We start from the raw sequence: 17,334 nt of genomic DNA on the forward strand, positions 1-17,334 counted from the left end.
CCAGATTCCCCTTCACCTCACATCCAGTGCTCTTAGCATTATATCACACTTGTACTGAATGATCATATGCCGCAGGCCTGAGATGGGGGAAGATGGGATAGGAGAGGGTAAGGAACTAGAGTTGAGAGTTTAGGAGGGAAGGAATAAGGATGAAGAGTGGGGATGGTGAAGCATATGCCTGAGTCTCTGGTGTGGAAGGAAGCAAGATCTAGAAGGAGGATCCAAGAGCAAAAAGGAATGATTGGGTTTCCTCATCTTCCTTCCTTTTTCATCTCCACAGTGACCACCTGAAGCTATTTCAGAGGGAAAGTGGAAAGGACAGGAAGAGGAACATATAGGATTATCACTTTAGAGCTAAAAAGGAGTGAAGAACTTGTTTAGTTCAGTCCTTTCATTTTACTGATGAGGAATTTTACTGTGTCATTTCAGCCTTGTCCAATTCTTCATGACCCCATTTTGTTTTGATTTTTTGGCAGACATACTGGAATGGTTTGCCATTTCCTTCTCCAGCTTATTTTACAGATGAGGAAACCGAGGCACAGAAGATTAAATGACTTGCCCAAGGCCCAGATAGTAAGTATCTGAGGCCAGATTTGAACTCAGGAAGATGAATCTGGTACTCCATCTACTGTGCTACCCAGATGCCTCCCTGATAAAGAACTAAGGTCTAAGATGTTAAATAGACTTGCCCAGGTTACACAGGAAGTAAGTAGCAGAGTCAGGATTTGAAATTCAGCATGTAGGTCCACTGTTAACTCTTGCCCCTGTTCTGAGTTAGAGTCATTTGTACCCATCCCTATCCAATTCCAAATCCAAGGTTTTCCCCAATCTACCAGATGAGAGTGGGTAGGCCAATCCCTGGCTTCTCTCAAGGAGAAGGGAGAAAATTGTCCTTGAGAATTCAACAATATGGTTCAGTTCATTCTGATGAATATTTATTAAATGTCTATGATATTTGAGGTACCATGCTAACTAAGAACAAAAACAAAACAAAAGCCCGTCACCTTACCAGTTTAAATTCTTCCTGGGTCATATGGCCTGTATACAAATAAGTGTAATGCAAGATAATTTGAGGAGGTACAGACAGAATTATCTGAATTTTTCTATCTGAACATCATAAAAACCATGGATTAGATTTGTGACTTGAGAGGCCTCCTTAGAGCAGAGGATGGATCCTAAAATATAGAGTGGGGGGTGAGTGTGAGTAGCAAAGATATCTTCCTTTGCTTGGGATTCCAGTATAATGGTCCCATGGGCAGAAACCTAGGGATACCATAAGGCAAAGACAGGGGAAATGGTTCCAGGAGAGAAGAAGCCAACCATATGGTGTCTTACTACTTTAATTAATTATTCTGGGTGCAAAATAAGGTTAATTGCTTTTTTATACTTAACACCTAAGAAAATTGATTAGGAGGTTAGGGTGGAATGGTAATTCCTAAATCAAAGTGGGGTGTGGAGCTGAAAGAAGGTTTGAAGTCAACTCTTTTACAACTCTAAAATATCATGAAATAATGCTAGAGCCAGAGAGAATTTTAGGGTTCTATCTCACAAAGGAAGATTCATCTTACTGAATTTGAATTTGAACTTAGGTGTAGTCCAAAGGGATTCAGATGCTATGAACTTCTTAATGTTGTGTTTTGATCAATTCAATCAGGGTTAAGTGACTTGCCCAAGGCCATACAACTAGAAAGTGTCTCAGTTTGGATTTGAACTGGAATCCCCCCCCCACTCCAGAATTCTAACCTATATACAATGCAATAACCATTGTACCAGCTAGCTACCCCCAAATGCCATCAACTTATTGATTGGCTTAGAGAGAAGAGAATTTAGCGACCCCCTCTTCCCCCTCGATCTGGTCCTTTTTTTTTTTTTAGTTTTTTTGCAAGGCAATGGGGTTAAGTGGCTTGCCCAAGGCCACACAGGTAGATAATTAAGTGTCTGAATCTGGATTTGAACTCAGGTCCTCCTGACTGCAGGGCCGGTGCTTTATGCACTGCGCCACCTAGCCGCCCCTGGTCCTTTTCTTTTTATGGAGAAGAAAACAGAAGAGCAGAATCAGTGTCAAAGCAGGGACAACATCTCAGGTCTCCTCTCTCCTGGGTCAGTTCTCTTACAATCAAGTTTTTGAAATTCGACTTTCTTAGGCAAGGATATTCCCAAACACAGCTCCTGTTCTCATGAATCAGAACAAGCAGGTGAGTACGAAGAGAAGGATCCTTCTGGCATGTCCTTGCTGAGTTCACCCAACCCAACTCGCCAAACTTTCCTGGTCTTAGCTGTGGGCCAGGGATCCACTGACCCAGCATGTCCTCCCTGTTCTTCTTGCCCAGGGCAACAGAAACACTTGATGGTACCTTGGGTTCCAGCCCCACCTGTGGTTAAGAAGAGGCTTCCTGTGACCTCTGCCCTTACTCCCCCTCACCCAGAGAACTCAGCCCCAAAGCTGGAACCTCCATGATGGGACAAACATGCTGACCTTGAACTTGGGAGGCTTGTATTTGAATCCTGACTTGCCATTTATTTCCTTTATGACTGAATCCTTTCCATATTTGAGAAAAAGGAAACATGAGAGGTTCTCCTTGGGTCACAGCCAAGATTCCTTTACCTTTTCCTTTCTTTTCTCTTTTTGTTTTTGGGGTTTTGTTTTTGCTCTTTAGTCTTCCTTTTTCCTTCTATCTCTTTCCTTCAACTGACTATAATATACTTTCGTTTTTTAGTTTTTGCAAGGCAATGGGGTTGCGACTTGCCCAAAGCCATACAATCAAGTAAGTATTAAGTATCGGGTCTGTGCTCTCTATCCACTGTGCTACCTAGCTGCCCTAATATAGATACTTTTGTTCTTCATTCACATTTGGCTCTTTGTGACTCCATTTGGGGTTTTCTTGGCAAAGATGCTGGAGTGGTTGGACATTTCCTTCTCCAGTTCATTTTACAGATGAGGAAACTAAGGCAAGCAGGGTTAAGTGACATAATTACTTGACCCCAGGGATGCACTGAAAACCTTTTGTCCAAAAAACAGCCTATCCAAGTTCAGACAGGCTTATTACCAGGTTGACTTCTGGGTAATGACCCTTTTTGGAATTAGTATCTCTTGAAGAAATCTTCAACAAAGACAAAAAGACCTTGAAATCCACATCAATGAAATGGTGTACTCATTATCAGTCAATGTCCCAATCCGTCAAGTGTTGAAATCTTAATATTATTCATCATTATATTGCTTAGACAGTGATATGAACTCGATAAGATGAGACCCCTTTTAACTCAAAGAGATATGTAGATAAAAGATAGCTAGAAAATTAATGGAATTTTGTCAATCCTTTTATTTAGCCTTATTTTCATGTTGCTAAAAGAATTCCATCAACCCCTGTGTTTAACCTCTTGTGACCTATTCCTGGTTGATGAATTCAAAGATGATTGGGGATTGCTTACCAGATTAGAAAATGAAATTCCCTTTGTCTACCTAATTTATGATTACATAGCCCTTAATAGCTAAGGGCTATATGACTATTTATTGGACTATTGTTTGGATAGAGTCATCCTTCTGGGACCTATTAAACATACAGCTTCATTTCCACTGACCAACTTAAGATGATTGCACACTAAGTGGCAGAGAAGTAGTTAAATGTGACTCTTTGTATGTTTCTGATATGAGTGATTACATCCACATGTATTATATATATATTATTCTGTAAACACTTCAGTTCAACCCACTGAGAATGAGGATTTATCTAAGTTCCTGAAACCTAACTCCCCAAAGTATTTCATGTTCTCATTTATTAATTAAAAAACTAATGAAATGCACAGCTTATATTTCTCTTGGAAATATAACTGACTGTAGAATAAATTTCTTTATATTTGTGCAGTGCTTAATTATTTTTTTCCTCACCAGTGAAAAGTTTCCCATCTCAATCTCATTAGGATGTCTTTCTTAGCAGGATTTTCTACCATATTAGTTTCTGAGTAAAGGCATCCAGGAAACTAATTTCACAAGTTAGAAGTCATTTTTCCTACATCCCCACTGCTTTTTTGAAACTCTTGGAGACATTTTCAGATGACGCTAGGGAGTGAAACTCAAACCAATGTTAGTGTTCTTTCATCAGTAGTATGGATCAAAACTGTGGGAAGGAGTTTTAAATTATTGACAAAGGATCAACTGATTAGTTGATAAACCCTGAGAGCCTACTATGTACTCAGGCTTGCTGAGGTATTTGGATTAATTATGGATTTCATTTTTTCCTGATCCCCTTGGCAACAGACCACTGAGAATAATTGGATTGTGAAAACCTCAAGATATCTAGAACTCCTTGGGCAATGAATTGCTTTGGATAGCCAAGTTTTCTGGATGTCTCATTCTCCCTTAGGAGGACCAGAGGGTTTTCATTTTAATTTTGGATGGAAATTTTTCTAAACTATATTGCAGACATCCCTGCCTTGTTAAACATAGTGTACTAAATCTGTTTCAGCTTTAATGGCTCAGGGTCATCATTATGAATATCAAATGTTGAATTGTGTTCAAATAAAAATATACTTAGAAATTGGGGATGGGGAAGGGCAAAGGTGTAGAGGAGAAGCTATTTGGTTCTAAGATATGTCTAGGCTGCTGGTTTTTAGCATTTGTAAGTGCTAAACCTAAAAACAAATATAAATTTTATCTGCTTTTCTCTTTTCAATAACAAATATGAATCTCCCCATTGTATCAAGGGTTAACATCCTAGAGGAGTAAGATTTCACATGCTTTGTGGAGGTCTTTAACATAACTGATAAGGCAGAAAGGTTCTCGAGTTGGGAGGAGACATTCCTCTGGGTATGCCCTCCTGGACATGTCTGATATAGAGTTCCATCCCAAGTGCTCCCTTGATGGACAAGTCAGAAGCAACTTTTTCAGATCCTGCCTCCTGTTAGTGGAATTGTATAAGAATCCCTTTCCAAAACTCCATTTTGAGTCTGATTTTCCAGCCAGGCATGCCTGCATAATCATCAAGCTTAGAGAAATTTATTAAGTGCATATGTTAACCTAATTTTGTTATTCTTTCTTGAGATCAAACTCCAGAGGCTAATGTTTGTCCCTTGTTAGGACAAACATAGGGGATTAGTACCATCTTTAATTTTTTATTAAGACCAAATTCATGGAGGCCATCAGTGGTTTTCTATTTATTCCTTTTCTTTCAGCAGTCTAGCATAGATGATAGTGTGAGAACTGAAGGCAGGGAGATTTGAGTGTAAATCTGGCCTCAGACCCTTATTAGCTTTATGATCCTGGGTAGATCACTTTATCCTGTGTGTTTTCTCAACTATAAAATGAGAATAATTACAGTACTTGTTTCCCAGAGTTGTTGGGATGATCAAATGAAATAATGTTTATAAAGCACCTTGCAAACCTTAAAGTGTTATAAAAATGCTAGCTATTATTTCTTTGTGTATCAGTAGATCTGCCTATAGCAGTCCATTTGTTCTCCCTTGAAATTTGCTGGTTTTTTAAATCTGCTATCACCTTGGAAACTAGATGACTAGGCTTATTAGAACACAGTGTAAAGTATGAGTAAATCATCTTTAAGTGGGATTCTGAGGAAAGGTCATAGACTTTATTGCACAGACAATGATTTTGGTAATCCTTGAGACTTTTTCTTTTTCTTTTTAAATTTACTTCCCATCCATGATTGCTTTTTTGGCTAAGATAATGAAGTTGTCAGTTGCCTGAATTCTAGATAAGTGACATATTACAGTCCTTGACTCAATGAGCATTTTATACTCAAGTCAGGGAAGTGTTTTCTTTCCTCCTATCTCCAACAAATGCTGTCATGTCTATTATTTCTTTTTTATTTTCATGTCATTCTAGTGAGATATATTTTTATATCCATTTTACAGAGAGGTTAAGTAGGGATGCATTCAACATGTTCCAGTGGCAACAGTCATTCTAGAACCAACCCAACAAATCTAGTGGGAGAGGATAAGCATCTATTGTTCTCTCATTGCTTTTAGCCTCTATCAAGGACAATGACATTTGTAAATTCATTCATATGATAGAAATTAGGTCCAATAAAACCCAAGTGGATTTTGTGCCTATTTTTAAAATTATATTTGGAGGATTCCTAGAATGCGATAAACAGATAATACATTATACAACTAACAATAAAATAATATCATTCATAAAGGTATAGAGAAGGGGAATTTGCTACCAATTTTTTCAGTATTTTTGATAATTTTCTTTATCTGCTGAAGGCAGCAGACAGGGGAGTTAAGTTAAATCAAAACAGAAAAACAGAGGTCATCTGCAGAACTAATTACTATCCCTCAAATCTGTGACTTCTGCTCTTCACCCTGGTGATGATGAAAGATATCCTTTTATCCTAATTCTAAATCTCTATCTAACCTTGAGTATTTATTTTTCTCATACTCATGTATAGTAGGAAGCCTTCCAATTCTGCATAGCACAAATAAGATAGACATGGTTTTAAACATGTTTATAATTACAGATATGCTTGAAGATAAGTATAGTTAGGTCCCAATGCCAGTGAGGGTGACATATCTACTAATATACAGTTTGTGGGTGCAAACTTTCTTTTAAGGCTCCTGCCTTTTGAGGTTACTGACCTCCAACACATCACTTCCTTCATTAACATCTCATATTTGCTCCATTTCTTTCTTCATTTTTCTTTGCAGCCTGATGTTTGGGAAGAAAATCCTTTGCATTGCAGATTCAACTCTCTGCCCTGGTCCAAAGGAAATCTGAAAGATCCTAGCTCCTCTGAAATAGGACTTTATGAGTGTGTTCTCCCTTCTCCTTTCAATCCAGAGGAGCGTTAGCTTCTTCCAAATGAAAATAGGATTGGAATGAACTGAAGTGACAGGTGGGGGAGGGCAGGGGAGGGAAACCAAATAGTTCTGCTTCCCTTCACATCTTCACCACAATAAGGCCTCATTCTTTGGTTTGAGGTGAATCCCCAGAACATCAGACACAAAAACCACAAAAAATACAAAATTGACCTTGACATTAACATTTCATATTTGGACAATCTATCATGGAGGATGTCTGCTTCTGATGCATTCCATCAGTGAGAATGATGAGGGAGAAGTGATTAGCATGAATTCCATTTCCTGCAAGTTTCTAAAATGACCTCTATTAGGGTCTCTTAGAGTGCCTCTTAGAGGCATTTTAAGACAAAATTTTTGAGGGACCTTTCCTTCTTGGGCACCTGGTTGGATTGGCTAAAATCAGGAGGATGTAAAATCACTGAGAATTTTTTCTACAGAGCAGTGGAGGTTCCAAAATAGCAAGAGGATGAGAGGGGCTGGCATCAGGTCCCTCTGCACCCACTTGCTCCTAGTTCCATCCATGGTCCCCCAACTCAACTTCCTTTCTCTTTCTCACTTTCCTGAGGGTGTCTCAAGTACCTACAACAGCCAAAATATTAAGTCCTAAGTGATTATTTGCAAAGAATCAATACATTCCTTTATCTCTTTCAGAAAGGGAAATAACCACCCTGTGTCACCAACAAAGTGCTTCTAGCCCAGAAAGAAAATCAGTATTCTGTATCTTAGAAAGCTAGAGTCTCAGATTGTGCCATATGTTGCAATTCCCTTCTTTGAGGGGCCAAATTCTATTTCTCTGGATATCAGCATGTCCAAGAATAAAGTTCCAGTCAAATCCTGAGAAATGACTGGTTGACAGGCACTCTACTGAGGTGAGAGTTCTGAATAAGGGACTAACCTTTGACTCCATATCCCATGGAAACTGGAGAATCCTTGCCCAAGGGTTATATGGCAGTACAGATCAGATACACATTTATAGAGCTCAGTTAAGTAGAACACGTTTTTGAAAAAATAAAGAATGGCCAGTTTTTCTTCTCTCTTTCCCAGCCACAAAAAAGAAAAATGATTTATTACCTTTAATAAATGACAGTTTGGGGGGGGCTTGGGGTTGGGAGGGGGGAGGTAACTTGCAGTCCTGTTCTTCTGGAGGTCACAGCTGAGTAAATGAAGAATGCTAAATCAGTCCAGATGCTTTTTCTTGTACGTTATACTCTTTATTTTTCTTCACCTTCCAGCTGATGAAGATGAGCAACAGTAAGCCTAAGGCTTTGTAGCCCATCTGCAGTCCCAAGTAACTGCCAAGAGAAAAGAGAAAAGGTCATTAGAGGAAAAGGTTCTCTGCTTTTATGGAAAGTCTTTTTCACTAGTCCCTTAGACTAATTAAATAGACTTAGAGACTATTTAATCCAAACTTTATCACAGTTAAGGAAACCAAAGATCAGAAAGGTTCAATCAGTCACTTAGGTAGAAAATGGCAACATTGACATTATAATGATAATAGCACCTATATTGCCTTTTAGAGTTGGCAAAATATATCATTTTATTTGATGTTCACAACCTGTAAGGCAGGTCATTTTATAGATAGAGAAAGTGAGATTGCAAGAGGTTAAATAATATCATTATCGTCATCATCATCATCATCATCACATTACTTCTGTAGCACTTTAAGGTTTACAAAATACTTTGCAAATATTTCATCTTATCCTGACAGCAAACCTGGTATTGTCATTATTATTATTATTATTATTATTATTATTATTATTATTATTATAGATGGAGAAACTGAGACTGTCAGAGGTTAAGTGATGTTGTCATCAACATATTATTTCTATAGCACTTTAAAGTTTACAAAAATCTCATCTTATTCTGACAGCAAATCTGGAATGAGGGTATCGTTAATTTTTCCCTCTGTAGATGAAGAAACTGAAGCATGGGTATGAAAAAGATAAAATGTTTTACCCAGTGTCACATACCAAATACAAAACTCTTTTCTAATGCACCCTACAGTGTCCTTAGAAGGTTACTGCTAACAAAACAATGCTGAAAGTTCCAGAGGACATCATCAGGCCAGGCTTATATGGAAATAAGTAATCTAATCTCCCAAATGGTCTTTATTCCTAAAATCAGTAGATTTTTTTTATTATTATTATTTCAGACTCTAAAGGTAATGACTTTTCATCTGCATATTTAGCTCTTGTCCCTGAACTTTAGGATCATAGGATCATGGGGACTTCAGTACTATCTAGTCCAATTCCTTCCTTTTAACTCCATCACCTCTTCCCTACTTTCCTTCAGAGTCCTTTATGACCCTCAGTGAGTGAAATAAAGTGGAAGGATAGCAAGACTTCATCAAGTTCCCCAAGTGCTGTCAAGAATAGCCCAAATAATCATATTACTGGACTTTATCTTGTAATCTTCAGGACTGGCCAGGGTGAAAAATAGAAGCAGCATTGAAAAGGAATCAAGATGGGGGTGGCCAGGTGGCACAGCAGATAGAGCACCAGCCCTGGAGTCAGAAGTCCCTGAGTTCAAATCTGACCTCAGACACATAATAATTACCTAGCTGTGTGACCTTGGGCCACTTAACCCCATTGCCTTGCAAAAAAAACCTAAAAAAAAAAAGAATGCATTCAATTTTGGAGGCATCTAGGTGGCACAGTGGATAAAGCACCAGCCCTGGAGTCAGGAGTACCTGGGTTCAAATCCGGTCTTAGACATTTAATAATTACCTAGCTGTGTGGCCTTGAGCAAGCCACTTAACACCATTTGCTTTGCAAAAACCTAAAAAAAAAAGGGAATCAAGAGACAGGTATTCAGTCTTGCCTCTTCTACTTATGATTGTGTATGGTTTGGAAAAGATCATTTCCCCTGGCTGGCTTCAATTTATCTACTTGTAAAGTAAGGGGATTGGACTGGATGTTTTCCAATGTCTCTTCCAGTTTGAACAAAAGATAATTCCTATGGAAGCCATTTTTTTCTCTATGTCCTTAAAAGTGTGTGTTTTGAAGTTCAGTTTCATAGTTCAAAAATACTGATTAAAGGGAGAAACCACTGTGGAGAATCTTATCACCACTATCTTTAGTTGTTGACTAAATGTCACCAATAGGTAGTTGGGGAAGCAATTCTTCTTCATCCCCTCCCTGACCACTGATCCTGCTTCCAGCTCAGCCCAACAACTTCCTCTTCCAGGGTAGACAAGCCAGCCTAGATCATGAGGGAGACAGGAGACAGAATTTTCTAGGCAAGTCGAGCCACCTCCATCACCACCACCTTGACTATCATATCTCCTCAGACCCTGATGGAGATGGCCCAGCATCCTGAGCCCAAGAGCCTTGACAATGCTTCCAATCATCATCTAGGAAGCAATCTCTGTGGTGATATAACCCAACAATTGCTCTTACAGATACTGTGACCACAGCTTCTGAAGACCCAGAGAAGAAAGTTCTACTCTCCAAGTCATTGGCACTGTCAAACGACTGATAACAGAAAAGGATATGATTTCATCAGTTAAAATGACCTTAAAGAAAAGTCATGACCATCTTGTCTGCCACTGTAACTGCTGTTCCTATCTACAGAATGAAAGGGATTGGTCCAGATGACCTCTGACCTATGATTCTATAATCCTCTCCTTCCCTTCGCTAAACCCTAAGGACAGTGAGACTTTTTCATCTGACTTCCAGTTGAAACTTTCCATATATCTTGTCTCCCACTATAATGGGAGATCTTCAAGAGAAGGGATTGTATTACTTTGCCCACAGTGAACATTTAATAAGTGGCTTATTCAAGGAAGTTAGGTGGGGATATGAAAAGGACACTGAACCTGAAGTTAGAAACATTCCTGCTCCTGAGTTCAAATCTGGCCTCAGACACTTATCAGCAGTATGACTCTGGGCAAGTCATTTAACCTTGTTAGACTCAGTTTCTTCATCTGTAAAATGAGCTGAAGAAGAAAATAGCAGACCACTCCATTATCTTTGTGAGGATACAAATTGGGTCACAAAGAGTCAAATACAACTGAAATTATATATCACAAGAACAAAAAAGTGTTTTATTTATTCAAAAAAAGAGAAAGTTTTAAAGTGGGTGCACTGGGGATGTCTTATAAGCTAGTTTTTCAGTCTAACAGCTTTGGAACCTGAAAAGATTAGCACTAGCTTCTCCATATCTTTAGGATGTTCTCACTCATCCCTGAATGAATAGATTTTTTTCTTTGCTTTCCACAGAAACAGGGCAAGAGATCAGAATAACCTTCTACAATGCTGCTTTCAAAATACATTTTTCTCTTGCCTCCTCCTTTCTCCTCTCTCCTTTTGCCTATGGAATAGAGGAAAGAAGACTTGAGTTCAAATCTTTTCTCAGATTTACTAGCTGTATGACTTTAGGCAAGTCACCTAATCTCTCTTAGCCTTAGTTTTCTCACCTATAAAAAAAATCTATGATTCTATAGTCCTTCCCTCTTTTTTCTGAATCTAAACTAAAAACAGAAATAAAAAAAAATCAAGCAAAGGCAGATTCATTTTCTTTAGGCCTGAGGCAGATGATAATGCTATGGATAGAGTACTGGACCTGGAGTCAGGAAGATTTCAGTTTAAATCTGGCCTTAGCTGTGTGACCCTGGGAAGTCACTTCACCTCTGCCTGTCTCAGTTTCTTTAACTACAAAATGGGGATCAGAATCCCTTTATAGGGTTGTTGTGAGGATCACATGAGATAATATTTGTAAATTATTATCAGGCACAGTGCCTGACCAAATAGTAGAATCAATATAAATGTGTATTCCCTCCCCACCCTCTACTTGTAGATATGCAATAGGCACATCTGGAAAAATTCTTCCCCACACCATCCTGTAGGCATCCCTCCATTTCTATCACCTGCTGCGAAAAGAGTCGTTGTCATAATAAATGCAGGCCCCTTTCTTTCCTGAGCACAATGTGTTCCACCGGATGCAGGAGTAATCAATAGTAAGGCCATACAGGGCTGGAGAGGGTAACCAGGCTGTCAGAAAACAAGAAAAGAAAAAAAAAAATTCAGAAAACTAGAAAATCCCAAGTTAAATATTTGCTGCAAGAGGTGAGGAATCTTGGCAGCCCTGGCTGTCCTAGGGGACTTCTAAATGTTGTAGTCACTTTGTAGAACATTCTTTTTCTTTAAAGGGAAAACTCGACAGAAATCCCATCAGAGAATGGCTCTTTTTCCCCAAGGGGATCTCTTTAAAGACAAGTATCTTTTCATGAATTGTGGTTTCCTCTTGAAACAGAAGAAAGGAACAGATCAGGGTCACATTCATTCATTCATTCAACACAGTGAGTCTTGGAAGTTGGGTCAAGTGCCAGTCGAAAGATATGAAAACATTGTTAAGAGTCACACTTGCAGCAAATGGGATTTGCACAGACCCTATCTGGCCAGGAACTCAAACCCTTTCTGAAACCTTCCTGCACCTGTTGTAAGACTGGGAAGGGGGCAAGACTACATCTTCCTGTTTTACTGATAGTCACTGGGGTGTTTAAAGGGTTCCAGGAGAATTAGGAAGAGAACAGAACTCATCAACTTTGAATCACAGAATTCTGGAACATAAGGGCAGGGAAGGACCTCAGAAATCATTTAAGTCGATTCTCTCATTTTACAGATGAGTAAAATGAGGCTCAGAGAGATGAAATGACTTATTCAGACAGAACCTATGTCTCTTGCTCCCTTGGTTCAGTGATCTTCCTGTAATATTACACTGGAGAATTATTTTGTATTCACTCTGTAGATACAGAGTTTTGCAAAAGTCTTAATGCTTTAGCATTGTTTTTTTTATTTTTTAGGGGGAAGTCAGTTTTTGCATTATGTCACTGGGATACCCCCATATTTACAGACTAATCATAAGGTAATAGGCTTAAAACTTCACTGAGACTTTGGGGATGCCCAATATTTTTTTATATGCATATATGTGTACATTGTGTTTCCCTTAATAGAATATAGGCTCCTTGAAGGTAGGAGACTGTTATATTTCTCTTTGTAGATTCAGGAACTAGCACACTGCTTAGCATATAGCAGGTACTTAAGATTGATTTTGTAGACAGATGACATCTGAGGTAGCTTTGGTTAGTTAATTCAATGATAAGTATATATATATATATATATATATATATATATATATAATATTAAAATATAAAGTGTCTAGCACAGAATAAAGTTGGAAACTTGAATTAATGGAAAACTGTGGCTAAATTATAAAGAATACAGAAAGCGCCTTCCCTTCCCCTTTTAGTGATGAAACAACATGCAAATTAGTATTCTTTAAAATATATAACACTGAGATAGTTATATGGTTGTGTCCAGCCAGAGGACTGAGAGCTCTATTAAATTGTCCTAAACAGAACTAAATAGATCAGATGTAATTAGAGAAAGTTGCTCCATGACTGATTTAAGAATTTATAAGAAGCCAATTCTTCCCTTTGCCCATCCCCCACACTACCATACTCACTACCATATTTTCTAGGAGAGGGAAATTAGCATGAAAAGAGAATCATAATCTCTACTTTGCTCCATTTGAAACTAAGTCCAGATGGAAAAAATTTCTATCAGTATGCACTAGGAGGTAATTTTAAACCTGCCCAAGTTTAAAAATACTGGGCATTTTTATATGTTAGACCCAAATTGCATTCTTTGGCGATGAGTACAATCCTGCCAAGCCTTAACTTTATAACTTTGGCCATTTTGAGTGATCTTAGCTCAAATTTAGAGGGAAAAAGAAAGAAAAAACATAAAAAACAAACTTTCCAAATAAACCTTTCTGTAGTCACAGAAAAGGTCATTTTGTTTTTCAAGTTCATTGGAGGTAGCAAGGACTCAACAGATTTAGCTCAAATTTAAGCTTTCTTTTAAGTTATTTCAAGAATGGAAAGTTTCAGTCTCCACAGGGAGATTTTGGATAAAGTTTAATTGAATGAAAACAAGAAGTTGTAATGAGAGCAGGTCTTCTGCTATTCTGATGGTTCTTTTCACCCTAAACCATATACAATGTGCATTTTATTTTGGTCTGAGAAGGTAAGAAACAAACTAATTGACCCATGAGACTAAGGAGAAGACAAAAATGTAATGATATAGAAAGAACCCTGGATTCCAAAACACTGCGTCATTCCTAATTGCTTCAATTTTCCCAACAAGTCCTAAGAAAATGATCTTTCCTTCCTATTCTCCTTAGGTAGTCCTTTCTTTGTCTTTTTTTCTGATCCTTGAAGATACTGTCTCATATGGCCCTTCTGTTAATATCATAAAAGATTTCACCTTTTACTGTTGAGAGAAGATTGAGACCATTTAGTTTAAACTCCCTCAAAAACTTCCATCTTTTCATTATCCCTACATTGATCCTCTCTTTCCTTCCAGACTTAGAGTAGGTTTTTTCCCTACTCTAAAACTACTCCCTTCTCTCTAGACACCATCCCTTTTACTTGTCCTATGACCTCATTCTCATTATCATTCCCTCTTTATCTAGAATCTTCAGTCTTCCTTTGCAGGGGCTCCTCTATGTCTTCAAGCATATTTACTGTCTTTGAAAACTTCCAGCACCTAAGATAGAACCTTGCACAAAGTAGAATCTTAGAAAATATGTCTTGAATTAATTTGGCTTGATCCCGTCTTGCTTTTTATGGCCAAACTTCTTGAACTGGTATGGCCTACATCCCTACTACTTTTACTTTCTATCCATCTATTCCTTGCTTAACTGGATGCAAGTTCTAACCTTCTTACCCTTATTTCTATCTTAAGTACTATTTTAAAGTTTTATAAGTGACCTTCTTACCAAATCTTAAGGTTTTTCTTAGATTCTATTCTCCATGTGGTACAGTAGAAAGAGTAGAAAAAAACCTGGATTTGAATCCCTGCTCTCCATTTACTACCTGTGTGATTTGGGCAAATTATTATTAATAAGCTTCAGTTTTATTATATGTAAAAAACAGGACATTGGACTTGATCAGTGGTGTCAACCTCAAATAGAAATAGATCCCTGTGGATGGTATATTGACTTAGAAGACCACAAATTAACATTATCTATGTTGTATTGTATTTTTATTTATTTTTTTTATACATTTCCCAATTACATATTAATCTGTTCAGAGCTGCACTTGGGAGTGGGTTATGAGTTTAAGACCTTTGAACTAAATGGCCTCTAAGACTCTTCTAAACTTAAAATCTATGATTCTATGGATTATCATTGGTAGTATGACCACCTTCCACATTGTCAAATGAAATTATTCTCCTCCTTGATTTTTAATTTGATATTTTTTTAATGTTTAAGCCTAGTTGTGGTATAACTGGGTCAAATGATATGCATATTTCTGGGTATCATTCAAATTGTTTTCCAGAATGACTAGACAAATTCATATCTTTGCTAACAGGACACTAGCATACCTGTTTTCCCACAATCCCTCTTTTGTCATCTTTGCTGTAAGATGATAGCTGTAAGATGAAATTTCAGAGTTGTTATAATTTGCATTTCTCTAATTATGAGTGATTTAGATCATTTTCTAAATAATTATTTCATAATAATTATTTCCATATCATTATTCCATGTAACAATAATTGAGAGTTTACCTGTCTTCCTTTGAAAACTGTTTAAATACACAAACATTTGTCTACTGAGCTTTCGTGGTTTCCCACAATTCAATATTTTCTGGTTTTCCTCCTCTCTCTGACTATTCATTTCTGTCAATTTTTCTTCTACCTCTACTTTCTTCTGTTATCTACAAATATCTCCCTAGGGTAGTATGGGTATCTGTCCTCACTCTTGAGCTTTTGCTTTTCCTCCATATTCTATCCCTCAATATATTTCTAAAATTTCAACTGTCTTAATATTAATGACATCCTAAAGACACCTAAATCTCTATCTCCAGTCCTAAACATTCACCTCTCTCCCAATCCTTGACAACTAGTTTGCCAACAGAACATTTCCATATAATGTACCACCTTACTGACATGTACCAAATTGGTCCGTTTTTTTTTTTTAGGTTTTTTGCAAGGCAAACAGGGTTAAGTGGCTTGCCCAAGGCCACACAGCTAGGTAATTATGAAGTGTCTGAGACCGGATTTGAACCCAGGAACTCCTGACTCCTGGGCCGGTGCTTTATGCACTGCGCCACCTAGCCGCCCCAACATGTACCAAATTGAACTTCCCATACCAATTACATTTTCAGATTGTCCCATTTCTTATAGGGTTTCATACTATTCTTGTACTCTCCCCTACCTGGAATGCTACCCTTTCTCATCTTCCTCCCCTGCTTCTCTAGCTTCCTTTAAGTCCCAGTTCCCAATTCTTGTTAATTCTAGTGCCTTCCTTTTGTTATTTTAGATTTATCCAGTGTATATCTTATTTGCACATTTGCATGCTGTCTTCCCCATGAAATTGTGAGGTACTCAAGGGCAGGAATTTTCTTTTTTTCCTTTTTTTTAAATCCCCACTGTTTAGTGCAGTGCCTAAGACATTGTAGGTGCTTAATAAAAGCACCAGGTTAGAAATTTCATCATCTTTGAACTCTGTCCTCCTGACTGGAGTTATATCACCACCTAGTTGCCCACATATAAATAGTCAATAAATTAAAGATATTAAATGAAATAGGTGATAATCTTTAAGAGCATAAATTACCAAAATTCAGATGAAAATAAATTGATAAGTACAAGTAATTCCTCCCACCAAAACAATTCTCCTCCAAATGGGTTCATGAGAGAATTTTTTAGCATTCCAAACCTTATAGCCCCTGTATTACATAAATTATTCACAAATATGGAGGATCAGCTTAGATTCAATGTTCATAATTTAGAGCTAGAAGCAACCTCAGGGATTCTTGTCAATTTTATACTTTTTAAATTAACAACAAAAAGATAATTTTAACTCTTAATTATAGTGCCTCTTTTAAAAATCTTGAATTCTGATTTGATTTTTTCTCTTTTAAAAAATTCATCTTGGGGCAGCTAGGTGGCGCAGTGGATAGAGCACCGGCCCTGGAGTCAGGAGTACCTGAGTTCAAATCCGGTTTCAGACACTTAATAATTACCTAGCTGTGTGGCCTTGGGCAAGCCACTTAACCCCATTTGCCTTGAAAAAACCTAAACCCCCCCAAAAAAATTCATCTACCTTCTTTAGTGATGATTAGTAGTGAGAGATTTAAAGTATATATATATATATATATATATATATATATATATATATATATATGTATATATTTTAAAGTTCTGATTATTCAGACTATCTGGAACTCTTCCCTAACTGCTTCAAGGGATCTTTTTGATTTGGAGGTTTTGTTCATAAATTCTTTGAGGTTTTGTTGATTTTTGAAAGATCTTCTTCTGCCTTCTAATGATATGCTAAAACTTGCAGTTTTATATGCTAAAACTTTTGAGTTCTAATCCTATGCCTTTAAGATTAGAGTATATTTTTGTCTAGTTTTTGTCTTTCTCATATTGTAATTGAGATGTCTGATGATATTCCAATTCTTTTTATGGGCCATTTCTCTTTTCCTTGCACTTAAAAAAGTCATACTTGCCT

At 37.5% G+C, this 17,334-nt stretch overlaps 1 protein-coding gene across 3 annotated transcripts in view; it reads right to left on the bottom strand.

Annotated features, from left to right (window-relative positions):
* Nucleotides 1-7,862: 7,862 nt before the first annotated feature.
* SLCO2A1 (solute carrier organic anion transporter family member 2A1) overlaps nt 7,863-17,334 on the bottom strand; it is a 155,350-nt gene continuing 145,878 nt past the window's right edge. For 2 of the 3 annotated variants that reach the window (XM_074214804.1, XM_074214805.1), the window contains exons 13-14: nt 11,681-11,804; nt 7,863-8,105 (exon numbers count right to left, since the gene is read on the bottom strand). In XM_074214804.1, coding sequence (XP_074070905.1) covers nt 7,985-8,105; nt 11,681-11,804 — 245 coding nt within the window. In that variant the 3' untranslated portion in view covers nt 7,863-7,984. Of the gene's footprint in view, nt 8,106-11,680; nt 11,805-15,203; nt 15,252-17,334 lie in introns of those variants that run through there. The other variant, XM_074214806.1, reaches the window with a different exon arrangement.

This window comes from Macrotis lagotis, chromosome 1 (genome assembly GCF_037893015.1).
Source record: "Macrotis lagotis isolate mMagLag1 chromosome 1, bilby.v1.9.chrom.fasta, whole genome shotgun sequence".
NCBI classification, from domain to species: domain Eukaryota; kingdom Metazoa; phylum Chordata; class Mammalia; order Peramelemorphia; family Peramelidae; genus Macrotis; species Macrotis lagotis.